General features: G+C 44.3%; 1 protein-coding gene across 1 annotated transcript; it reads right to left on the reverse strand.

Moving 5' to 3' along the window:
* Nucleotides 1-87: 87 nt before the first annotated feature.
* On the reverse strand, nucleotides 88-25,678 carry LOC117496226 (fibroblast growth factor receptor-like 1). Its single transcript, XM_034147997.1, has 7 exons — nucleotides 25,362-25,678; nucleotides 24,552-24,647; nucleotides 8,518-8,790; nucleotides 3,521-3,607; nucleotides 3,058-3,342; nucleotides 1,836-2,189; nucleotides 88-752 (listed from the first exon to the last, which is right to left on the reverse strand). The coding sequence occupies exons 2-7, from the start codon at nucleotides 24,634-24,636 to the stop codon at nucleotides 307-309; spliced, it is 1,530 nt and encodes a 509-aa protein (XP_034003888.1). The 5' UTR covers nucleotides 24,637-24,647; nucleotides 25,362-25,678; the 3' UTR covers nucleotides 88-306.
* Nucleotides 25,679-26,435: the final 757 nt, after the last annotated feature.

Genomic DNA, 26,435 nt, shown 5'->3' on the forward strand with positions numbered 1-26,435 from the left:
AGGAACACTTTTCAGCTGGTGTGAATAGCTGCGGTTAAACTCACACGCAAAAAACGTCCTTGTCCTTTTTGTATTAAGTGCACAACAAGGATTCATGGATTTTTAGTGGTGTGAGAATCTGACAGGTCACAAATAAGCACCAAATATGGAAGTTTGGATGTAAAAACACAAAGTACGTGCCACTGGCCACTGTTTTTTTGCGCACATGCACACACTCCAGCTACGTGAAGTCTTTAAAGAGTAATGCCAAGTGTTAGGGAGCCGCTGTTCAGTCCCAGAGCTCATTGTCCCTCTTTGGCACCGAGGCTAACACTGAAAATGAATGTGTTGATGCTGATGTACTTTCCCGTCCACGTGGGAGTGGGTGTGCGTGTGAATGTCAGTGTAGATTTTGGGGTAGATTTTAGGGGGGATTGTCGTTCCTCCCTGTGCGAGGAGGAGCTGCTGCTGCGCCAGGTACTCCTCATAGTTCATGGAGCTCATGCAGTCTTTCTCTGGGCTGCAGGAGCTGGAGGAGGCAGCCACGCATCCCCGCTCCCTCTCTCGGTACGGCAGCCGGTGGGAGCCCTGCTGCAGGACCTGTGCAGGAGCAGCTGCTGCCGATGGAGGGGGGCAGTGCTTTCTGCTCTGGCAGAACCACAGCAGCACGGTGCCAAAGATGAACACTATTCCAGCAGGGATGCCGATGATGACGGGCCAGGGGAGGGAGCTGGAGGTCGGCGAGAACATAGGCATGATGGGAGGCTTCGTGTCTGCAAAAAGAAGAAGGCCAAAAATAAAAATCAGAACAGGTTTACAACTCTCCATTGTTGCCAAGAGTTAGTTTATTGCACAGCTGAAATGCTCAAAGGAATAGTTTCACCCTTAAATCAAAGATACATACATTTCCTCTAAGCTGTAGTGCCATGTTTCAATCTAAATGCTTGTGGTTTGAGTTGCCAAGTGTTTCAAAATGGGCAGTAAAGATGTCTGCCTTTTCTCAAATATAATGGTAATAAATGCTTTTGGCGTATCGGGTAACCGGCTAATGATTTCTGAAAAAAAGACATTGCTGGTGAGTTGTAATATTTGAACTTCAATTACCACAACTAAGTTCACCATCTAGTTCCATTATATACAAAAAGAAGGAAGACATTGCTATCTTCAGCACATTGATAAAGATAACCCAAAACATTAAAAGAAGAATATGAATTGAAGGATTACTGTCTCTTTAAGGCCTGAAACAATTGATCATGTCAAGTTATTATTTTGTTGATTAATGTTTTGGTTCAGCATTTAGCCAAACCCATTTTACCGAGGTGGGTTCTGTCCAAAGGCCATGTGTCGACTGAGGAAGACCGTGAGAGGAGACTGACAGCTCTGCAATCAGCTAGTCAGTGGACCTTGTCAAATCAAATATGTTGCATTTACAATGATATAAAGCTGAAAAAGTCGTGTTTTTTTCATTTCTTACAACAATGTCCTACAAAACAATAACTCAACCCAAAAAAACATGATCGTATAGCTTGACTGCCTATTTCATTTGACAGGTATTCATTTATCCGGTGAAAAATAACACAGGTCCAAAACATATCAAAAACTGAAATAAAACAGATGATAACAAAACATCTGTGGTTAACATTGCTTTGTTGGCATCTGTCCTCACTGATTCTTTTCTCTTTCATTTCAGTTTGACAGCCCTCTTGTGTTTTTGTGTTATGTCCACTAAGGCAGATTCCTTAAAATAAACATCCGCATAAAATACACAAACTAATAGCACAGACCCTGGCCCAGGCGGCTGATGTGTTGCTCTGCAGTGTGTCTGTAGGGGAAACAGTGTGTTCCCCGGGCCTCACCTGGCAGCACAGTGAGGAAGGCGCTGCGGAAGCTGTAGCCCATGGTGTTGGCGCCTAAGCAGATGTACATGCCAGCGTCCTCCTCCTTGGCACGAGTAATGAGCAGCTTGTTGAGGTAGGAGCCGTCGGGTCGCGACCACACCTCCCCCATGGGCAGCACCACGAACCGGTGGTCCCCTACCTCGATGGTGGAGTTGTAGCGACTCTCCTCGTGCGACTCCACGCGTTTGAGCCACTGAATAACCGGCTTCACGTCGCTCCTCACTTTGCACTGGAACGACGTGGTACCTCCGTAGTCTACCGTCGTGTTGACCGGGTGAGTGCCGGTCAAAATAGGCTTGGAATTGGTCCTCTCTGCAGGAACACAGAGAAAAAAAACTGTCAAAACACAGGGATATTTTTTGACACGACAGCCTAGAAAATGTCTTAGTTGTCGGTACCCTTATTAGCCTCGGGCTCAGGACTTATAATTGACAGAGAGGGAGCAATACCACATGTAACACAAGAAGTATGTGTGATTAGTTGAGTTTCCTCTCTTTCTTTGCTCGTGGTTGTACAGCACACATTTCTCATGGGAAGAAGGGGGGGGGTCAGTTGGTCTGGCAGACAGCTGGGCTTTAATCAGCTCCAGATTGGGTGGAGGGTCTCCGAGTTAAACAGTCGCCCTCTTTCTCTCTCTCTCTCTCTCTCTCTCTCTCTCTCTCCCCCTATGCAAACACCAGGGCACAAGCCCTCAGTCTCGAGCCTGCTTCCTCAATATGCTTCTCATATACATGATTACCCAAGCACGTTCATCCATGCAGAAAGGATATGAATAAGACCTGCTGATCGCAATCAGACGTCAGGCGTAGGTAGATCAGAGAGAAGATTTTTTTTAAAGGTTACCTCGGTTAAAATCAGAACCACAATTACAGGTACTACGTTGTTTTAATTTCCCCGCAGCAATGTATAAAAGATCACAAAAGTAGTTCATACAAACAGCAGTAATCAAGTAAATGAATCACCTCGGCCTCATCTGTTAGCATTTATACCTGCAGGTGAATATGTTTGGTATGCGTACAGCTCAGACCCTCTGTTGGTTTTTGTGTGCTGTAAAATATGTAGAATTAATGGAGTGTGGTGGTGTTTTTTTAATGTTTATAAGACTCTTGGAAGAATAAACCAGTTGTGTTTTAAAGAGGTCCTTATGTAACGAATCAAATACCATCTGTGGGATACTCACGTATGACCTCGACTTTATACGTGGCGTTGATTTCTCCGGCCCGATTGGAGACCCTGCAGGTGTATTTGCCGCTGTGCTCCGGTGTCAAGTTTTTCAGACTTAGAGTCCACTTCTTCTGGCGGCCTTCTCCGACCTCCTGCTCCGTCAGCGGCCTGTTGTCCTTCAGCCACACGATGTCCGGTCGAGGGTTTCCATTGGCCGTGCATTTGAGCCGCACCGAGCTGCCGACGGGTCGAGCTATCACGCGTTTTCTCATTTTAGCAGGCTGAGAGAAGCGGGGACGCACTTTAAGGGACAGAAGAAGAAATATTTAGCTTCATATTTCACCAGTGAATACATGAGTTGAGTTGACAGAGGAAGATGCATCCAAACGACACACAGAATGGTTTGCAAAATGTTGAAATGTGATTTGTAGTCAATAGTAAACATTGAGAACTACTGGTATGGAATTCACCACTCTTACCAAGTTTTTCTGCCAAGCCATCAGTACCCAGGTTAGACTCTGCTCCATCAGCTGCACCAGGTCCAGTTTTATCAGAACCCGAGTCATCTGTAAACACAGCAGGACAACAGTCAGTCAAAAGCTGAGGACCAAAGGAAAAAGCCAGGGGCAATTGTATGGGGAAGATAAAGGAAATCTTGCTGCATGGGATTGTGCATATCGTAGTGCTACTTTAAAAGCCTGTGTTAATGTATTGTTACAATCCTATTCTTAATTGTTAACAGTGTCACCATCACAGCTCTCATGGCAGTGACCCAGCACCACGCAGTCACAGCGAAGCGCTCTTGGCTGTATTTGAGTACATTTAGCATTTATAGATAGGCTCCTCTGAGCGGGGTGCATGCTCGGGTCATTCTCTGTAGCATTTGGAAGTAATATGATCAGTTTTCATAAGCCCAGTTTCAGGAGACAGCTGTGGAGTATATGTCATTGGTTGACATCATGCAGCGGGACTAAGACAGGGCTTAGAGCAAATATAAGGAATGAAACCTAATCGATGGTTTGTGATGCGTATGGACTTTTCGGGTTAAGCGTTGATGAATTGACCGAGCAAATCGGGTTCCTCGCCAGTATCTGCTACTCTCTGCAGAAAGAGACATTAGGCAGATTATTATTCAAATAGGGCTGCTGTTAAATGATGTTATATGATACTCCTGAGAAGTCACTTCACATTAGACATAGTACTCTTTTTTTTAGCGTTTCTATTAAACTTACCAACCTCAAGGCAAGGGAAGAATAGACACAATATGAGAGGTAACTATGTTTTACCACTGCTAAATGGAAAACTACCAGCCAGTTCTGCACCTTTTGTACCTCTTTTGGATTTCTAGTTCAGAGCAGCCTCAAGTTGGATTTTTCTAGATTCAGTTTGGCACACTTGATTCCCTCTCAGGGTTTGATTGGGTCAGGTAAATAGGCCAGATGTGACTTCTAACCCCGTCGTTGTGCCTCCCTCCGAGTCCCCCCGAAACCCTCAAAGCTCTCCGGGGTTCTCTGGGTACAAACCCTCCTTTGTTTGTCCCCTGCAGCACCGAGCCCAGCCATGATGTCATGGCTATTTGGGGTTTAACTGGCCAACTATAATAACCCATTCCTTTAAAAAACAGCCTGCGCTGGAAGAAATATTTCTCTGTTGCTCACTCGGGCTCTCCACATTCCTCCTGGTTCCTGAACCTCCCAATCCAAACAGAACACGGTCCCACACTGCCGGGGTTTTCTTTTGGATTTTTTTTTTTCCTGAATCTATTTCCTCTCTACTTTTAGGCAATTCTAGGGAACAATGGTGCCCTTTATATGTGTGTCCTGTTAAAGCTATCCCTTGCCACTATTGTCTATCCCTTGCCACTATTGGCTCACCAGACTGCAGACAGGGCAGACAGGGCGAGGTAGAACATTGCATATCTCCCATATGATGATACTTTTGGATGAAAACAAAAACAAAACCAAAAAGGAGGTGACTGAGAGGCTTCTTAATGTATGAGAGGCCTGTTCTAGTGTACTGGAAAATAAGTAAGAGCTGCAACTTATTATGGTAATCAAACTAAAATCCTTATGCCTGATGCACTGTATAAAATCAAAGGCCCGAAAGGCAAACGGAAATTCAATCAGTCATGATTCAAGTGCATGCTTATGCAAGTAACACGATCAAATTGTTTAAAATGCAATCAGCCTCCTTCCATACAACTTCAATCCATTCATGGTCTCTCTACAGTGTTTAGGGTCTGACGCCATCCCCTCCCACTTCATTCACAAATCCAGAGACAGGAAACATGTCACTACACACTCTCTGTGCTGGCCTCTGTGCCAGCTGAATCACAGGAAGAGGAATGATGATTGGAGGTCACAATGAGCTCAAGATGTTGTTGGGGACAGTGTAATGTCCAGGGAAAGTTATGCGCAGTGGCCTTGCATCACACTCTGGAAACCTCCAAACAGCTACCACATGTGATCAGTCACACACAGGGCAGTTTATCCAACAGCGTCTCCAGAGAGGAGCGAGATGAAAAATGTCCTGCGAAAGCCAAAACCTCCATGTAGAATAACGAGTGCTGTGTTAGCCTTGTAATATATTATCTGTGCGGACATAAACATTAAAATCCCATCCTGTACATGTTAATATGACAATCCCATCTTAATGCTAATGTGCATTCTGCTGTAAACTGAGCAGCTGAGGTTGCTGCAAGCATTGCTCCGTCCTGGTGGGGGGTGGGGGGTGCTGGGAGGTGATGGGGCCAGTTGTCAGGAGACCACCCCAAACAGGGCCCAAACAGCCAGCTGGAGGGATTGAGGAGGCGCCATGTTGCACTGACTGACCAGATTCTTCAGATAGCTCAGGGGAGGACAGGCAGTCCACTGGCAGATGGGAGGAGGGATATCTCTCCAAGTGGACCCCCCCCCCCCCCCCTCCCCTCCTTCCTCCTTACATCACCCTGCTACATAACCCTTCACTCTTTCACTTCCAATCTCATTTTACGTCTTCGCTGTCTCTTTATCTTATCCTCTTGGCTTCTCTGCTGGATCTCAGGCAAGGTTTAAAAAGTTCTGCTCTCCCCACGTTGGGCCTTGAACTTGAACAGCTGCCATGGTTTCATCGACCTGTCCCCCCTGACCAGCAATACAACAGACAGCAGTCTCTTCTCTTACTTTTTCACTCTGTGATCCAGTACAAATAATAAACTGACATGATAGATACTGTATGTGGAGCTATGCTGGGAGTCACCCTCCATTTACGGCATTTGAAATAAATAATCTCTCTGCTCTGATCTTTTGAAGAAACATAATAAGCCTCTCAGCAGGTCACTGCAGTTAACTGCATGCAACTAAATGCAAATGGTTTACAATTAGGGTATTCAGCTTGAATGGAAAGTGTTGCTCATGATAATTGCAGACTATTTGGCTGTATTACTTCAATCCTGGAAGTATTTTGACAATGAGGCCCCCTAATCTTTGTGGCAAAAAAGGCACCCAGAATGTAATGCAGCCCTGATGGAACAATTATCTATAAAAACAAACCCTGTGGTGATGCTCGCCAGGATCTAATGGGATGATGGACAAGAAAGCAGAAAGAGGGGAGGGGTGAGTTACATACTGGCTGCTGGATGTCTACAGTCAGTGTGTGACGCACTCAGAGGACAACTACGAATTGGAACAAACCAAATCAGGATCAAGAGTGAGGCCAGAAGGGTCTCTAGGTAACTCCATAAAGGGCCAAAACAAAACCTTCTTGGAAGAATATTTCCACCAGATTTTTGTTCAAACGTAATCACCAATCGGGAACGTAAGCACTCAGGTTGAACTAAACTGCCAGCGATTCACATCACATCAGTCTCAAACTGTCTTTTAAACCTCTTCGCACTGCAGCAGAAGCCAAACCAGACAAATAATCTGTCCCACTAAAAACACACTGGGAGAAAGTTATCTATCACTGAGATGAATTGGCTCAACCTGTGTTTCTCATTCTTATTTTCCCATATGTCTCAATTTTAAATCATTATTTAATCTGAAAGTACCATGTGCATGCACTGTATTTATTTAGAAGATATTTTGCCTATGATTTCACAAACTCTTTCTCAGGTACCATTAGGTCTGTATAAAGACTGAGGCTAGTTGTTACTGTTCATTTACACATAAACCCTATGAATGCAGCAATAATGTGAGGCTGCTTTTTTGGTTCTATTCCCATTCACTCCATACAAATAATCTAAATGAACTGTCCGCATCCCGTCATAACGCACCGAGGATGGCGACAGTGTTCAATCAGGAGAGCTTGAAACCAAATGAAATGTACATGTTGGTTGACATCCATCCCATGATTGATTTGGCGTGTGTTACTCAACATATGTTTAGCGCACATACAAACTCAGGATGCCCTTTAAGTGCAACGCAGACACAGACATAGCCACGTCTGACTTTGATATAGCTCAACTGTAGTATGAACCTTGACATTATGGCTGGCTGCGTTCCTTCATCTGCAGCCTTTCATTTTAGCACAATCAGCAGACACCCTCTCTTTGAACTTCATATTGAGGGGGACCCTAAAATAAACTTTGGTCCAGACTATTCCCATCTCATGAGCATGCTTTACTACAGAAAGCACGGCACTCTGTGTTTTTCACATCTGCCTGATTATGGCTCTTCTTCTGCAGACTGGCTGTCACAAGACCAGGCAGCCGAGAGAGACAGGGAGGGAGCGAGCGCGGAGACTCTGGCCCTAATTAGGCATCTTAGAGTAATTAGACTAAACACAGCCTTCACGCTCCACTCCGCTCATTCATCATGTTCTGCTGTAGCGCTGAGGGAAAGCACTGTACGCACAAACGAGTAACACACTGGGTCAAACCGTGGCCTAATCCTCCAGGCCCCGCTCGAAAGCTGTGTGAGAGTCCGAAGACAGACCGCCACTATTACACTGAATGTGTTTCTTATTGCAGAGCTGCAGACCTCCTGCCTCCACAGAGTGTAGCCTGAGGAAAGGGAAGAGCTTGAGATCCATTTGAGTCGCTGAGGATGAAGTAGTATGAAACAATATCCCATGCCGCTGTTGACTTTGGGCAGGGAGAGGTAGGGGCTGCACCACATACAATAGATGAGGGGATCAAGCGCTAAAGCTCTATAAATCCACTTGTTTTAGACCTCGACCTCTGTGAGCAATGCTGACTCGTAACATTTGAAGTGTTGTGAGATTTGTTTTAGCCTGCGGGAAAGTGTAATAAATACGGCTTCAAAACAGAAAGATGATGTGGTCCTACAGTATCGTACGAATCAGGGGATTGACTCACGGCTGGTTTGAGTTACCCGACAGGTGACTTCATGTTTTATAGATGCTGGATCGAGCTTGAATTTTTAACAAGAGTGACATCTTTTACGACCCTCGATGATCTCATCTCAGGAACCTGCAGAGCAACAGGTGATACAAAGTCTCTAATGTGATACACACAGCAGGGCCAATCTGCACTCACCGATGACGATAAGGGTGTAGTTGATGTTAACGCTCCCGAAGCCGTTGGTGGCTTTGCAGATGTAGGTCCCCGTGTCGTCCGCCTCCACCTCCTTGATCTTCAGGCCCATGCGGAGGATACGGAAACGGATCCAGCCGCTGTGGATGTTGCGCCCATCTTTGGTCCACATTATGAGGGGCGGAGGGTCTCCTTCCACCGGGCAGGGCAGCTTGATGTCGCTCCCGAGCCGAGCCATCTGTCTGTGAGAGACATTCTCAGACACCCTCGGAGGACCTGAGGACACACACAAATGGTGAAGACTGTAAAACCAATTATTGACCTTTTTTAACAATGCAGGTTTTTCCAAGTATTACTTATTCCAGTTGTGACCAGTTCAGTAAAAGGGTGTTAAAGTTAGGAATACATTTTCAAGAAGAATCACTAATGTTTGGTAGTGATGTTTTTTTTTCTGGTTGAAAAACCAAAAACTGGATTCAGTAGCTGTTTCGCGGCTTTGATCTTAACGTTTAGGCCGAAATGGATGAGAAGTCCATTAAGTGCACATAGGAAAGGAAATTTGAACATCTATGTGCACTTTCATGACATCTGGAAAACTCCATCTGCTAATGAAGATCGTGAAAGCTTCACAACAGCTGCTGAAAGACCCTATGGTGAAATTGTTTTACCAACTGCTGTTTAAGGTCAAGACTGAATTTTGAATCAATTTCTTTCTCCTTTTCCCAGTTCAAGAAAAACAAATTTAAACGACATTACATTGAGGTCGCCATTGAAAAGCGCTTTACTATTCAGGCCTACATTTGGTGAAAGCTCACCTTACCAATAAGTGGCTGGCAAAACAATGGGGTAAGAATATCAGGCAGGTCACTGGAAAAATGACTTGATGAAATAAGCATGATTGAGGAGGAAGTAGTCATTGTAAGTTTTAGGTGTAGTCAGAGTGGCGCCTCTTTCATATCCAACATTTAAAAATATATTACCAAACTTTTTTGAAACCAAGTGACATTGCAGAAATAATGTTTTAAACACCAGAGCTGCTTGGCTCACAAAAGTGTACTGGAATCAAGAAAAATGTAATAAAGTATCCTGATTTCTCGGACTAAAAACAGCTCGGATGTGGGCAGATGGAATGAGATTGAGGTAATTTGTCATCTTTTTGTCTGATTAGCCAGAAATGTTGAAACCAGATTGTAATAATTGGACAAGCCCAGCCGTCCACTGCCTGCACAGAGAGGGCAAAGTGTTCTGGCTCTGGTTTTGCGTGCAAGAGATCAAAGCGATGAGGGGGGGCGGGTCGCAGAGAGACGGACAGCAGCCTGTTCTCCCTGCGCCTAATTGGCTCAGGTCTGCTCCCTCAGATCTGGTGAAGTGGAGCGGGCAGAAACACCCTGTGATGGTGTTAGGAGGCCTGCGCCGCTGCTCGCTCAGCACCGGGGCGCTCAACTAACCCCCAACCAAAAACAAAACCCTGAATTACTGAGCAGACGAGACACGGAAGAGAAACAGGAGATCGGGGGAGTGAAAGAGGGGGAGGTAATGCAACAGAACCCTATAGCTGCAGCAGCCTCCAAAAGCACACAGTCTGTGCCTCAGAACAAATGGCCGGCCTGGTAGCAGTAAAAACAATGGGGAGGGGGGGTAAGTACACATGGCCTCTCCTGAAACATATACACACGCTCAAACACACACACACACATTCCTTTGCTGCATTTCACACATATGGTAAACAAACGATCATTATACTGATGGGGCTGCAGTGGGGGAGGCGACACAGGTCAGTCCATCTGGCCTGTTATATTCTTCATATTGCCAACAGATGTATTTAGCTGCAGGTACAACATCTGGACTGCTGGGCCGGTGACCTTTAATGCTGAAAAAGCTGGACTCAGTCATATTTTCAAAAAGCGAGTTATGATTTATAAGTCATGGCACAGAACTGTGTGGAAAAAAGGCGCCACTTGAGCGTAAAACCAATGAAACCTCCGTCCTTTTTTGTGTCTATGTTTTTCTCAGCCATGCATGAACACACACACAAACTCAGAGTTTTTCCTTCCTCTCTGCGAAAGGCCTTTCCTGGTCCGCAGCATGCACAGGAAATTGGAAGTGTCATTGTTTATGTCTGTGGAGAAAAACGCGACCACAGTTTTTTTGGCTGTTGTCAGCTGGCCCATATCTCACTCCTCTGCTACCAGGACAGCTGAACAGAGGCTCTCAGTGTCTAGCTCCAGTCTCCGCTTTAACAACACCGACTGGTCACAGCCTTGGCTCGCTGCTGCGGGAGCTCATTCGGACTGAATTGATCCTGAAAAGACTGAAACGCCTTGTAAAAACTCAAATACATTTCTGCCAAATCTTGAACAAAAAGGCCTCAGTTATCTCTCTTGACTTATGGTCCCGCAAGCCACTTAGCCATGTGCTTCTTCTGGATTCATTGACACACACAAAAACAAGGCCTGATTCATTTCAAAGATGTAACTAAAGCAAAATGTCAAAACACATTGACCCAGCATAGACACAGAAAAGGGTGCACAACATATCTCTGCAGTGTTAGTTGCAGGGCATCTGGCACTAACTACAAACTTAACCTTGGCTTTCTAGCTCAGATCCTTATTTAAATGTATTTGTATGCTTCTTAACACTGAAGGTTTTTGCATATAAATGGTCGGATGAAATGCAACTTTGGCTTGATTTCCTGTTTTGGTACAAGTATGATAATAACTGTTTCTTTCATTGTGATAAAGGTCTATGTTATCTTGAAGTTTGGTCATTTAGTACAACTCCTGAAGAAATGTGGATTTTGCTCCAAGTCCAAGGAATGTGCAACAAATGATTTCCTCCCTCCATCTCCGCTCTTAAAAAACCTTTGAAGTCCTTTTGAAAAACAAGGCATGAAGAGGTGCTGAAATCAAGGACACCGTCTGAGTAACTTAATAAGTATTTGTGCTGTGTGCATGACCACCATCCTTTCTTCAATAGGGACTCTCCTCCTCCTCATCCTCCTCCTCATCCTCCTCCTCAACCTCCTCCTCTTCCTCCTCCTCTTCCTCCTCCTCCTCCTCCTCCTTCTCAAGGACAGGTTCTCTTAACCTTGGAGTTGAAAAGCTCGGAAACTACCACACACTTTTTCTCTCTGTAAAAGAAAAACAAATTCTGAGAGAAATGGTTGCCTTATCGGCTTGATTGTAAGATACATAGCTGCACTTCTCTCTGCTGTTTTAGCTTTGGTCTTCTGAGGCCCCTTTATGCTGCTGAACTAAGCATTATGTTCCTCTACAAAGGCTTTGATGAATTGCAATCTTACACAATTATGACAAACTGTTGAGTGGGTATTTACTCAAATTGTTAGAATTGTAAACTGGCTTGTAAATAAGAAAATGATACACATGACCACATGGGCTTTCCCATAATTCAGAGTGGGTACGGCGCTCCTTATTAAAGCCAAGCTCCATGTGTGAATGGGATCTTTCATAGCTCAGGAAGAGGAGGAGGAGGAGGAGGCCTGGCGACTCTCAGAATTAGCTCTGTTTTTCTTTGCTCAATTTGGTGATGGATTATTTTAAGAGAAAGGGGGCACATTCAATAGGAGGCATTCTCGTGATTCAGACTAAATATAGACATGTTTCAAAACCATGTGAGCGGGTTAATGAACTGTTGATCGGACGTGCAGGCATCCGTGGATAGAAATATTTTCTGAAGAAAGAAAAACACACTACAAAAGGTTGCCAGAAGTATAATGTAATTGTGTATTGATTTGTAATGACGTGAACATGCATTTTTCTTCCCATACAGAGTGCGTTGGTCTTTCTAGTCATTGCAAACATGTCAATAAAGGCTTGGCTTGGCTGCTGACAGCCGCTCTAATAGCGAACACCTGGAACTTAACCAACCGCAATGAGAACGACTTGATAATGCACGCAACACCGTCTGCCCTGCACAGGATATCGTTTTTTTTTCAAACAACACTTAAAACATCTTCTAATAAAAAGGATTCAGTCCTTGATCTCTTGCCAACTGCAAAAATGTCTTGTGCATCAAAAGGCTTTTGCACAGTGCCAGACTGATTCATTACTTGGATAAACACTGATCTGAGTGAATGTGTCTTCAATATGCAGTATTTACATAAAGGATAAGAGGCAGAGAGACAGATAGAAGCTGGAGAATGCTTCCTCCTACTCAGCAGCACTGTGTTAGCTCAGCAGACCGTACAAGAGCGGACAGACCTCCAACATGAGAGAGGAAGTTTAATGGAGCCTGTGCTTCCAGGAAAATATTCTATCATGCAGCTCTTAAAACCTCAGGAGCACAGAAATCAACTGAGTGACTTGAGAAAAGTAAGTTGAGTTCAAGGAACATGGGAGGGAAGGAAATAAAAAAAGCACCAAAAACGACATGAAAGCTGGAAACCAAATCCAGAGTCGGTGACTTTACTTGAGACTGGAGGGGTCGGGTGGAGGCAAAGGTGAGGCAGCCTCTGCAGCTCGGGGAGTGTGTGAAAGGCCAGAGCTTCTGTTCAGAGCCTGCACTCAGCTATACATTTCACAAGCAAAGATAACAATCAGCATAAAACAGTGAGAGAGAAAGAGAGGAGGGGGAGAACCACCTTGGCAAATCAAGAAAGGAGGCGAGGTGAGGGGGAGGCAGGAGGGGGGGGGGGGGGCAGTGGCAGGGCCGGGGTGAGAGGGGCCGGGATAGGTGGAGTGGCGGTGGAGGCCGTTCTGACAGCAGCGGGGCAGCCAGGGGTGAAGAATGCCGTCTTTTCTTACCAGACGTCCTGCCCAGCTACTTCACCCAGTGTGGTAATCAATGCCGCTTATTCTCCCCTCTCGGCTTTCCAATCAATAGATAAGAGCAGGGCAGGACAATGGCTCTTTCTTCAGCACCATCTGATGTGGACTGAATAGCAACTGCTTCGGTGGTGGGAATGGTACAGGAGGAGCTATTGGGTGACATGAGGGACCAGAGAAACAGCAGGAGGGGGTGGTATATAAAGAAAGAAGGTAGAGAGAATCAGATGCTCCAGTCGATGCATCTGATTAAAGCTGAATCACTAGAGAAACGTTGCAGGGAATCTGCTTCCTTGACTAATGGCCCCCCCGAACAACAGGCTCCTTCCGAACCCTCATCAAACGAACAGGAAAGAAGCAGGGAGAAATTACTCCAGCGTCATAAAGCTTCTGGAAACATCTCCATCACGCGGCCTACCCTTGACAGGCCCTACTGTGGAGCCTTTGAACTCTAAGCTGCTATATTCCATTAAACTTGACTGCCTTCTCCCGCTCCCAGCTGCCTCTGTTGGAGAGAAGCAGCATGTGTGTGTGTTTTTGTAAACCCCTTACAACTGTCATCTGTAGATACAACCACTATAAGTCAGTTTGTTTGTCATTACATTGGGGATACATTTAAATGTTTCTGAATATCATTTCAATAAAGGGCATCCACCTTCGCCGAGACAGCCTACGCTAACGTGATAAAAAACAAACGCCCTTTATAAATAAAACATTGATTAAGGTCAACTGAAAAGGCCATATGTACACCTAGCTAGTGTGTGTTTTGTTTTTGTAACTACTGAGTCATCTGAGATGCATAAAGAGCCAGGTGACTTAATCCCGCTCCTTGGAGAAATATTCCATCTTAAAAGTGACTGATAGTGTGATTACATGAAGAGCCCCTTTTCATTCAGGTTTTCCCTTAAGTATTCCATACTTCCGCAAGCCTGGAAAAGTACGGAGTCCCATATGGAAAAAGTCATTAAGTTGGATTAATAGAAGCCTTTCACATAATGTTTACAGAGTGCCCATTTTGTTTTATAACGGGGTAGTACATAGGAGTTGCTGTGGAAAGGTTTAAAGCCTGCTTTTCAAACGTCTTTTCCTCTACCACTGTACCAAAGAGGTATTTTCTTTAGAAGGTTTTTTTATATTTTTGGTTATAATGATTATTAATCTTACTTGTTAGGAGTCTTCTAAAATGTGCCATTACTTCATTGACTATTATCAGGGTTCATACACTTTTTCACCAATGATTTTCAATGACTTCTCCATGACCTTTACCTCATTTTCCATGACCAAAAAAAATTACTCTTTCTCAGCGGTACCACTGAAAATGGTTTATTTTAACATGGAACAGGAAAATAAGGTCTGCATATGAAACATGTTGTGCCTATCTAAAACAAATCTAATAGTAGGCTTACTAGCTTCTACACGCTAAAGCAACTCAAATCTCTCACCAGCAAAATACCTCAACAGTTAAATGCCATTTTACGTTTCACTACTATATGATACAGTATTTATTATCATTATAGTATTACTATTTCGGCGATTAGATCAAATATAAATTATATTTGATGCAACTTTAGTTACATTTCCATGACTTTTCCAAAACTTTGGGAAAGATATTGTTTTCCATAACTTTTCCAGGGCCTGGAATTAGCTTTTTGAATTTCCATGACTTTTCCAGGTTTTTAATGACCGTAAGAACCCTGTATTCTTGTCTACATTGGTTTGAGTGAAAGAGTTTTGTTCCTTCTTCTCTTTCAGTTTTTTTTTCTTTTTGGTTGTTTTCCTTGTGTTTTTCAAAGTGTACAGCAATACTTTATATGTTCTTAATGTAAACAAAAAACACAAACAAGCTTGTTATCTCTTTCTGGGTACGTATATGTTCCCAGGAAGAGAAAGGAATGGCAAATACAGGAGCAAGGTATTGTTAACTTATTTGTTTTGTTCTTTTAACAAAACTGCCAAAAAGTAAATGAAAAAAGGTTAGAAAAAGATATTGTAAGAAAACCATGCATCCTTGCTATCGTTTAGGACAAACTGATAATTTGAATTTCCTATTACATTTTGTTATATTGACTAATAAAGTATTGTTTTTTTGTTTTTTTACATTTGAGCATCCTATTGAAAGTAGTCCACACTCCTATAGTGACCATAAACATCTTGAATCTTGAACAACCTTCAATCAGTCGGAAAAAAAAGAAGAATATTCTTAGTGAATACTTGAACAACCACATTTTGGTGGTACAACTTTTCATGCAAATTTGAGTTGGTAATTCTCTGGTCCTGCCCCTTCAGTAAGAGAGCACAGTGAGTGGCACTCTAGTCGCTTTATCTCACTCCATTAGGCTAAGGCCCGGTGCACACACAGGGGCTGAGTGTGTGCTTAGGGCCACTTATCAGGGGAGAGGCAACAGGAGGGAGGCTGGGAAGCCAGAGAAAGGCCAGATAGAGTGACAGACAGAGACAGAGAAAGAGGGGTCAGAGGAGGGGAGAGAAAGAAAATGAAGCCAAGGACAGAGAGGGGAGTAGGGTGAGGGTTGAACAGAGGATGGTTGATTTAGAGAGTGGCAGGGAGCAGAGGCTAAGATGGCAGAGAGGCCTCCTTTAACACACGGTTTATAAGGAGAGGAGGGCTGCATGTGGGGAGGGGGGGGGGGGATTAGGTGGGCCCAGGCGGCAGTAACCAGGAATCCTAACAATCTCACACCCCACTCCCTGGCCCGGGCTCAGCCTCGGCCACATGACACACTCAAACAGACCCTCTCTCTCTGCAGCACAGAGCCGGGCACCTGTTTATTACTGTCTGTCTCGTGTGTTTGGAGATAGGCCCACCACTTGGCACTGAAAGGGACATTGTGTGAACGCTCACACATGTTTGGCTTCTCTGGACCGCCTGTGCATTGTCTCCTATTCTCTCCCACAAAAACACACAGGAAGGGAAGTTTAGACAGAACGTTTATATTGTAGTCCCCGTGCCACAGAAAACAAAGTCGGTCCAAGATTAAAACCCTAACTCCAGATAAGGATTTAACCACATACTCCTTCCTGCAGAGCAGTGGTGCCAAACATCTTCCTGAGGGGAGACAATCAGCAGAATAGGAAAGCAGTACAAAAACATTTATGCACCTTATTATACAACTGTTTCCCCTAGATGTTTCTCAAATCCAGTGGTTTCTGATATACGATATAGGAGCCTCAAATTGATCCCACAATAAATCTCAAAGGTCCTAAGATGGTGAAATAGATATAGTATCTTACATCAAAGTATTTTCTTGAGTACACCACCTTGCATGTAATAATTCTCCATATAAAGACAAGATCCTAAACTGTAAATTGAGTGGTACAAGGAGACACTGTTTCAAGGGTCTTAAAAGACAATACGCTTTGGTTCGTAAAAAATACTTAAAGTGTCTCAGTGCCTATAGAACTTTTAGAGGAATGTAAAGAGGATTTTGTTTCAGAACCTTTTCGCATCTAAGAAAAAAGCCACATGTCCTAATGTCAAATGTTGTGTAAGACTATAATCTAAAAGTTTACCTAAATCAGGTCAAGCAAGCATTTGATCCCAGCTTCGTCTGTTTTATTGACAATTTCTCATTGGTACCACCAAAGTGTTGGCTCTTATCCCATATACTGTACATGCAAATGGTGACAATGGGACACAAGCAAACATTGCTTTGCCAAAACCATGAGAACCACAGCTGCAGAGCATGCTCACTGGACTATAACCCTGACGGCATGTTCCAACGTCTCCTCATAACAAGACCTCTGTTTATGTTTTTTCATTGGCTCCATCAGGACTCGGAGCATCCTTCCACTCCCTGCTTCCACACTTCCTCATTCTTCATACCTCCTGCATTCCACCGTGGGAAAACTACCCAACCTGCGCTTGGCTCCTTGTGTACAGTTGACACAGTCGGAGTCCAGTCTGAAGGTGCAGAATGAGATACAGATGTCCTATTAAGGAAAGCCACCATTGCTCTGCGTTGGTCTGCTGATCTACTGAGTGGCAGGGAAGCACTGAGGCTGTAAACAAGACGTTTTAACCCAGACATGCTGTCACCAGCGGACCAGTGTGTGTGTGTGTGTCTTTGTGTGTTGCGGTCACATCTGTGTGATGATGACGATGATGATGGCCAACCCAGCACTGAGTGCCCCTTATTTCTCCGTCTCCAGGAACCCTACACCGGCGTACAGTCTGAGGATCAGCCAATCTCCATGACACTGGGAAGCGCTTTACACCAGCGCCTTTGTCAACAAGGTCTTTTCAGGAGAGGGCCATTGACAGACTGTGATGTAGCAGGAGTGTTTGGGCAGAATGGAGCGATTCAGACCGGAGCAGGAGGGAGGGAGAGGCTAGGAGAGGAGTGTGTGAGGGAAAGAGAAAGGCGGGTGAGACAGAGACGAGACAGAGCGGGAGGAAGGGGGGAGAGGCAACGCGAGACAGACAGACGGGGTGGAGGAACTGGCAAAGCTCTCACTGACAGCAATGGGGCCTCTTGACAATCCAGGAATATTGTCTGAAATCAATCTGTCACCGTGGAGCTGTTGAGCCTGTCATTACGATGTGGTACTCGCCCTTTCACTGTGACAATTTGTTCAGTGCGTTCCCAGTTCACCTTACGACTCGGCCGTACAAAGGTCACTGCCCTCTATCCATCGCTGTCTGCCAGTCTGACTGTCTCTCTCTTTGTTAATCAACTGTCCACTCTGAGCAGTCCTTTAATCAAGGTTACCCCGCACAGGAACATGACCAGAATAATCTGCTGTTACATCATTAAATCCCTTTATCAGAAGTGACACATTTCCCTGAAGAACTGAAAAGTTTGGCCACACTGGAGGTGTCGAAAGAATAGTCAGAGAAGCATGAAAGTCATTTGTATTCAACATCGAGAGGCCTCGACAATCTGCACCAAATTTCATGGCAATCCATCATATAGTTGTAAAGACATTTCACTCTGAACCACAACTGTCAAACTCACGGTGGCTTTACAGGAGAACCAGAAGGATCACCACATTTCATGAAAATCCATCAAAAAGTTGTTGAGATATTTCAGTCCTGACCAAAAAGTGGAACCGACCGAAGAACCCGCAGACGAGCCCACGATGCCATCCCTAGAGTCTGGCTGCTAACATGGTCTAAAAATAAACAAAAAGAACACTTGGTTGAGTTAATATTGAATCTAAACGCAGAATAACTGTATAAATGAAGCAGTGCCCCCATCTGCCAAGCCTCTAACTCCAAGTACATCCAGGCTGTGGGCTGATCCCATGCCAAACTCACATCCCTGTGCATGTGGAAATCAAATCAGTTTCACTGCATGGTGCAGAATTCCAGTCTGGGACAGCAGTAGCTCTGCTATAAAATATGACAGATTATACTCTTTGCTCCTGAAATGAGTTTTCCTCCCTTGTCCCATTCCACTCTTTGAGTCAAAGTAGGGACTGTATTTTTCCAATCATTACAGAAGTCCCCTGATACCAAATCAGGGCCTCTTTGCCTCGCTGCCTCACCTTCAGTGTTGAGAGAGACCGCTGCTGGAAACGGGTGCAAACAAATTCCATCCTGACAGTCTAACTGCTTGCAATGAAAACTTGTATTTTGACGAACTGTGACAAGCAATCGCCCAGACCAGACTCTTTTTAACCACAATCAATGGGTACAAAGCACAAAGAATTTCCGAGGTCGCTCAAAAGAATCGCTAATGAAAAACAAAGTGGAAGTGAAAAAGCCACAAAGCCATGTGGGGTCTCATTGAAGCTCATCGGAGGTGAACTGAGAGAGGGGGAGACTGAGGAGGGGAGGATGGAAGAAACTGGAAGGAGGGTCCGGGGGTGTGTGTCGAAGGCAGCGGAGGCCTCATTCAGAGCTCGTTATCCCAGCCGTCCCCTGGCTCGGCTTTCTTCAGGCTCAGCCAGCCATCTCTGATGCCACCACCATAACTTTCAATCAACCTTTTAAATGCAGAACGCCGGTGTGTGTGTGTGTGTGTGTGTGTGTGTGTGTGTGTGTGTGTGTGTGTGTGTGTGTGTTTCAGAACAACAAGGGACTTCTAATGGAACCCCCAGAGAGCTGGAGATAGCAGAAAAACAAAAGGGAAAAACTTGGATAATCCATGACGCCTGATATCAGAATATAAAGATGACTATCATGCATCCCAAAACAGAAAGACAACTATGAAAGACTAGAAAGCACACGGATGTAAAAAAAACAAAAAAAAACACAGGAAGCTCAACATCACGTTATATGCATCAGGTACCTCCTTTCTGCCTGATTTGTTATCTTGATGAAGTCAGCAGAACCCATTCAAGCAGGCTGTGGCAAGTACAGCAAACAAGCACATACAGTAAGATGGGCCAGATAATATTTCTGCAGTTAAAATCTGCCTTTTATTCACTCACATCACAATGACAACTGTTGAGCCTGTCCCAACCTGCTCAGTCTAAGCAACATCCTAAAGGCCCTCATCTCACCAATACAGTATAGATGTGTTTTCCTGACATAACGAAACCTTGTCACGGTACATGTTTTGTACATGTTTCACAAGGTTGTTTGAGTCCAAGAGACAATCCTTAAGGAGGAGCAGGGAGAACAACAAATAATGAAAGTTTCCATTTCTCCATGTCCTGCCTGCAGCTACATGCATGGTCCAAACCTTAAATCTACAAGCTAAAATCAACAGGAAAACAAAACCAGCTTCTCCTCTTGACGAGTGAAGAAGGAGAGCAATTGGAAACTCATCCTTTCACTAAAGTGAACAGCTGTGGAGCACAAAACGGTGAGGTGGGAGATGGAGGAGAAGGAGGAGGAGGAGGGGGAGGAGGGGGGGCGTCTCTCTCCATGACTTCTCAAAAGGAAAAGAGAAAACAGAGCAGAATGGAGAAATGAAGCAAGCTTTGAAAGAGGGGTTGCGCAAGACAAACACTTCCCACTGTGGGGCTGAACTGTTATTGTAAGGTCACTTGTAAGGTTCCAGCAAGGCGGACCCTCAGCCCCCCCATATAGGCCCCTTTCCAGTCGCTCAGTCCAAGGCTGTAACACAGCAGCCTGAACTGTGGATTCTAACAACGTCCAGTGTCATCCCCAAATTGATGTGAAATCATAAACATCTGTTCTTCACACATCTGTTAAATAAAGTGTATTGAGTCACATTTATCATCTGAATGGTGTTTGCCTGGCTCCTCCAGAAGGCACTGTCTAGGCAGCTCCATGGGTTTTGGGCAGGTTAATGAGAGCAAAAAGGAATTCTATTTAACTGACCCCAAATCCATTCAGCAAGCAGGAAGAGAGTGTGTGGTCTGAAAACACTCCCAGAGCCAACTGCCCAAACAAACTAATAAGCATTGTACACACACAGACCTTCATGTGATTCAATAGGGTTTGTTTGTTTTGAAAAGAGGAAGAAAACTAAATTCTCCTCCTGTGCATTGAAGCATTAGCATACAGCTGGAAATGACAAACACTGAAAGCGGACAATACCTCGTTGAAACTCCACATGAATGCTAATTGAAGAGGCCATTAAAGTCAGTCAATGAGGGCAGTGTTGCTCACGGGGATTATATGACCCTGCTAAAGTAAACACCAACTGACCTCCATTATGACTACTTATCACAGCTACAGCCCTTTCCTTTCTTTCGCCTCGGAGGGGTGAAGTCTGACACATTCCTCTCCACCAATGTTTCCTCCTGAACCCGCCGGGTCAGCATTGTGCGCTGATAGATGAGGAACATGGATTGCTACAATGGTGGTAACATTACTTCCGTGATAGAAACAGGGGGGATCGTAGAGGAATGAATATTATTCCCACCTGGTGTGGAGGGGGGGGGGGGGGGAGAGGTTGAGCGGGGTTGTTGAGTTGTGTTGGTGTACCTCTGAGGTTTTCCAAATTGCCCTGTGCTCCTTGAATGTCTCATTATCATGACTGCTCTCAGGGTAATTTCAGCCTGCTTAATAAAACACATGCATATATTCAGACGCACGAAAGCGGCGCCCATTCGCTCTCGTAACTTCTTCTCACGCACCTCTAAATGGCAGCGCCTCAGTAAAGAGAGTCCCTCGTCTACTGTGAGTTATAATAGATGCCTAAAGTCTGCAGGGATGGATGAGGAGTGTTTAAAATTAATTACTGCTGCCCTGTCCAACCTGGGGGACCACTGCATGTAATAATCCATCCATTGTTCTCCACAAATGGACCCAAACTCAGCAAATAGGGGCTACCCCGGGCTGAGAAAGGCTGGGTGGGATTAAAGGTCAGCTCATGCCTTGTTTTAACGACAGCACATTAACTTAACTTACTTCCTTCGACTTTACACTGGTAATAAATGGGAGGAAATGCAAAGAGAAGCAGGGGGAAAGAAGGGGGACGTGTGTAAGAAGGGTGGCAGGAAGTGTCTGCTTTGCAAAAGAGAACATTGGAGGTGATGTGTTGAAGAGCCACTGAGACTAGAGGTGAAGTAGAAGATGAGAAATGTTTTACTTACTTTAAAACTAAGCATCTCATGAAACTGATTTTATTCCTAAAACTCTGAATGGAGCATTGAAGTGTGTGTGTTGGGGATGGATTGTATAAAACACAGCAGAACAGCCATGCTAAATGATCAACAAAATAAACAGCTTAGCTCACAAGCCAGAAAACCACTTTTACACTTTCTGACTATTCAGGAGCTATTTAAAACATAAGAGGACTTTGGGGCATTTGGTTACTGAGAAACGAGCCTCATTATGGTTTAAGGAAGTGGAAAACTGTCTGGGAGCCAAATAGCCTTGTGATTTTAAAAGCCTTTGGCATACAACTTATCTCATTGTACCTTCTTGTTATGAAACCATGATGTAACTCTCCTATAAAAATGTATATTTTCCGACGGGGTTGCAGAGCGGTTTGCATGCTCTTAACTCCACCAGGCGAAGCGGCTCCAGAGGTGAAGCAAACATGTGTGTGATAAAAAAACAAGAAATGAAAGCTGAGTCACATACATGCACAAACACACACTGTACTTGATGCCTGTATCTAATTAAAAACGCATCAAAATAGTACTATTCAGTGAGTGTGTGTGTTCATTGTTAGACACCTGGTGCCTCTGTGTTTCTCCCAGGGTGCATTTCTGCAGATCCATATGTCCAGGCTGCTGCATTCTTCAGTTGGTGGAGCCCAGTGGTCCAGCGGGCCTGTCACCACATTAGAGGCTCTGCTGGGACACATCACTGAGCACCTCCTCCAGCTGCTGAGGGTGGCCCGACACCAGAGGGGGAGGAAAGAAGGCGCTGGGATGGAGAGGAAGTGCAGGGGTTCCTCTGGGCGGGGGTCTTAAGGAATAATTCTTGCTTGGCCAGTCGCAAAGTTGTGGCAGTGGAGAGAGGGAGGGTCCATATGTGCGTGTGTGTGTGGGCAGGGGGTCCAGGGTCAGATGTCGCCCGATGACTGACAGCAACAGGCTTAAAATCGTTCACCCAAACTCACTGTCTTCTGGTGCGTTGACTTGAAATGTTTGGTAAGTAACACTTCCCATGTGTTTTTACTGTTTCACACACAAGTCAGCGGGGGCCTGTCGTTTATAATTGAATTTACATTTGTCAAAGATGTCATCATGCATTGTTACATTTTACAGGCTTCGGCTGCACTATAACAGCACAAGTTTCGAGTCAAACCCCCGACTGTATTTCACAGCTTGTCAGAGTCAAGCTGTTGCATTTGGACTGTCACACAGAGCTCACTGTATTGCTGCTGCTGCTGTTGCTGCTGCTGGAGGGAGAACTGTGGAATATTTACTCTTCACAGTTTTGTCAAGCATCATTCAAAATCATCTCACTGCCAACTACATATTTTCTGATGTGTCTATCCGTCTGTGCATATGCAACCACTTTCAGGGAAACTCTGAAAAACAGGCAGCAAATTCTTCCTTTTCTCAGCCATTAATTCAGTTAACATGCATTGGACCTCCACGTTCCCATTTGGATTCCTCCCGCAGTGACATCTGTTAATCTGTAAACATACAAAATTGCCTGTCTAATCTTATTTAGCCCTCACGTCTTGTTTACTTTTGGTTTAGTCGTGCCGTGAAGGCATGGCTGCCACGCTGTGAATAAGGCATTGTCTGCAGACCCACAGATCTAATCTCCCCCTCTAAACTGCCGTCAACCCCCTCCTGCCTCCTCTACCTTGAGCCCTGATAGCCACATGCAGGTATTGTAGCCATCAGACGCCTCTTGAATTCACTCCCATGCTGAGCAGGAGAAGAAAGAGAGCGCTATGGAGCCTGCTTGTTGTACCAGTGTGTGATCTTCCGGGGGAAATGGGTCTGGCTTTCAGATTTCTTTCATTAAAGTGTAGTTTCAAGTTTTGGCTCGGTCTTTGACTCATGCCGCTGGATTGCATCAGACACGGTTCAATAGCCAGTGATGGTGGATGAAATCATAGAAATTGCCTCGACAGTTGTTCATGACCTGTTGACAAGCTTACTGTAAGTTGTCTTTATAAAGAAAAGTATTGATACTGGCACAATACACACTGCAGTGACTGAGGTCCACACACACACACACACACACACACACACACACACACACACACACACACACACACACACACACACACACACACACACACACACACACACACACACACACACACACACACACACACACACACACACACACACACACACACACACACACAACACACACACCACACACACACACACACACAACCACACACACACACACACACACACACACACACACACACACACACACACACACACACACACACACACACACACACACACACACACACACACACACACACACACACACACACACACACACACACACACACACAACACACACACACACACACACACACACACACACACACACACACACACACACAGTAGTTTGAGGCAATATGACTTTTATCAATGCCTCAGCGACAGCGTGTTAAAGCTGATGGATGATGTTTGTTTGGTTTAGCTTTAGTGAATGTGCACACACACAAACTAGGGGTAGGGGGTTGGCTTGCCCTCTCTCATTCCCCTGCCCGGTGTTGATTTTGGGCCATGTTTAGAGATTTTTTTTTTAGTTCCTAGTTTTCCGTCTCTTACTTCTCGGTTCGAAAACGTTAAGGGCCTTCTGAGACTTTCTTCATGCTCACAAGAAACCGGCCAGTCAACTTGAGTTATAATGAGCTATGAATGTGGTGTTCACTTCCAGGTTTGAAACACGCAATACTAGTAAGGCTGAAAGGAACATTTATGAGGAAAGTCTCTTACCTCTTGCGCAGTCGGTCAGTAAAACAACCTTGAAGATGAACAGCACAATCTTCAGGAAGCCCATGCTGTCCAAAGATAACTTCATGTCCCCTAAATCTGAAAGACACACGGTCACAGTGACACAGGGTATATGCACATTATTCTCCATGGAGCTATCAGAGGATGTAGGGAAAATAATCTTTGTTGTGAAAGGAAGCCATTTCACATAGTATGATTTAAAACAAACATACTACAACACTTATATGAAATAAAACAGCATGATACACACAAGTCAATACATATAGGACTATTATTAATTGCAACTGGATTTTCATGTCACTAAAAACTTTTCTTTGGATGGACAAAGTTTTTTGAGGAACTTTATTTTTTCAGACTCCTGGGACTTTTTGCAGTCCGTTAAGGGTCTAAAATGAACCCGAAAATAATTCAGGTTAGATTCAATATTTAAAAAAAAGCATTATAAATCTATTACAATACATGATCAAAACGTAAGCACCATAACATAATGTGACAGTGATTATTCCCTCCAACAGAGAATCAGTTTTGGGATCTATTTGGGACTTTTTATAGGGGTCCACATACTTTTAGGGTCCTTATAAAGTTAAAAAGTGATTTATATGTTGGCTACATATATTCAAATTGCTAACCAAGGACTATAAATACCACTTTATGTGAACTTCAGTTTTAGTTTGTTGATCTTTGCTCAGAGGAACACTGATGCTGCTCACTTGTAGCTCGGGTAAGCATGTAAATAAAAACATTTTACAACAAAATGGAGGAAAGGTCAGCATTATAATGTCGATAACATACCTGGATATTCAATGAATGAAGTCAACCTCTCCTCAGGCTCTTGACAGAAGTGTTTTTAGCTGAAGTCCGTGTTGAGCCCATGAATCAAAAGTGACAGTGGTCGACTTTTCACCGACTTCTAACGGTGCAGCACGCCGCTGTCTCCTACATAAAATAACGGACTCAAAGACGGAATAAAACCGGATACTTCCATGAAACACAAGAAAAGTATCATACGCTAATGTTTGAAATCTCTGTGTTGGCTGTGTACTCCGCTTCGTCCACCAAGTGACTTTTCCACAGTGCGCACACAGCGGAGGCTTGTTGTCCGTCCCTGCGCTGCCGCTGCGGGCCAATCACAGCCGCGGAGGCCGGACACGTTTAACTCTTCATCTCTCAGCCACACACACCTCTTCAGCACAGGCACTGGCACACACACTTCTTCATCACAGGCCATCATCCTCACCGCTGTCAGCCTGATGTACGAGAAAAGAGATAACAGCTGTAGAGATTTAAAAAGCATACCACACCAAAACACTGCAAAATGAAGTCCTCATGGCAAAGGGAGAGTATTACAAATAAATATGTTAGTGCTGTTCTCCAAAATTAGATTAAAACCCTTTTAGCAGGGTTAGTTATTTTTGACAGACTCAATTTTAAAGTATTTAATTAAGAATGTGATATTCAAACCACGTCTGGAATAAAACAACTTAAAAAAATGTTTTAAAGGTAAATACAGTAAAATAAATAGTTAAGTAGGCTACTGTACCTCTCTGAGCTGTGAATATGATAAACACAATTGTATTACTTTACCACGCCATAAAGAAGTCATGCCATCTAGTGGTCACCATAGAGAACAGATCAGTTTCCACAATAACTCAAGAGATTCCCCAGCAATATTCACTTATTATATTGTTAGAAGCATTTAGTTGTGGGACTGCTCTTTTTGCCTCCAATCTAGTGCTGAATTTTGGGTTCTTGAAAAGGGTTTCTCTGCCTGTCCAGTATGGTGTTCTGTTACAATTGGATCATATCTTCCATTTTTGTGAAAATTCAAATAAAACAGCAAAGACTGAGACATCCTGACTTTTGGTC

Source organism: Trematomus bernacchii, unplaced genomic scaffold (genome assembly GCF_902827165.1).
Source record: "Trematomus bernacchii unplaced genomic scaffold, fTreBer1.1, whole genome shotgun sequence".
In the NCBI taxonomy this organism is placed as follows: Eukaryota; Metazoa; Chordata; class Actinopteri; order Perciformes; family Nototheniidae; genus Trematomus; species Trematomus bernacchii.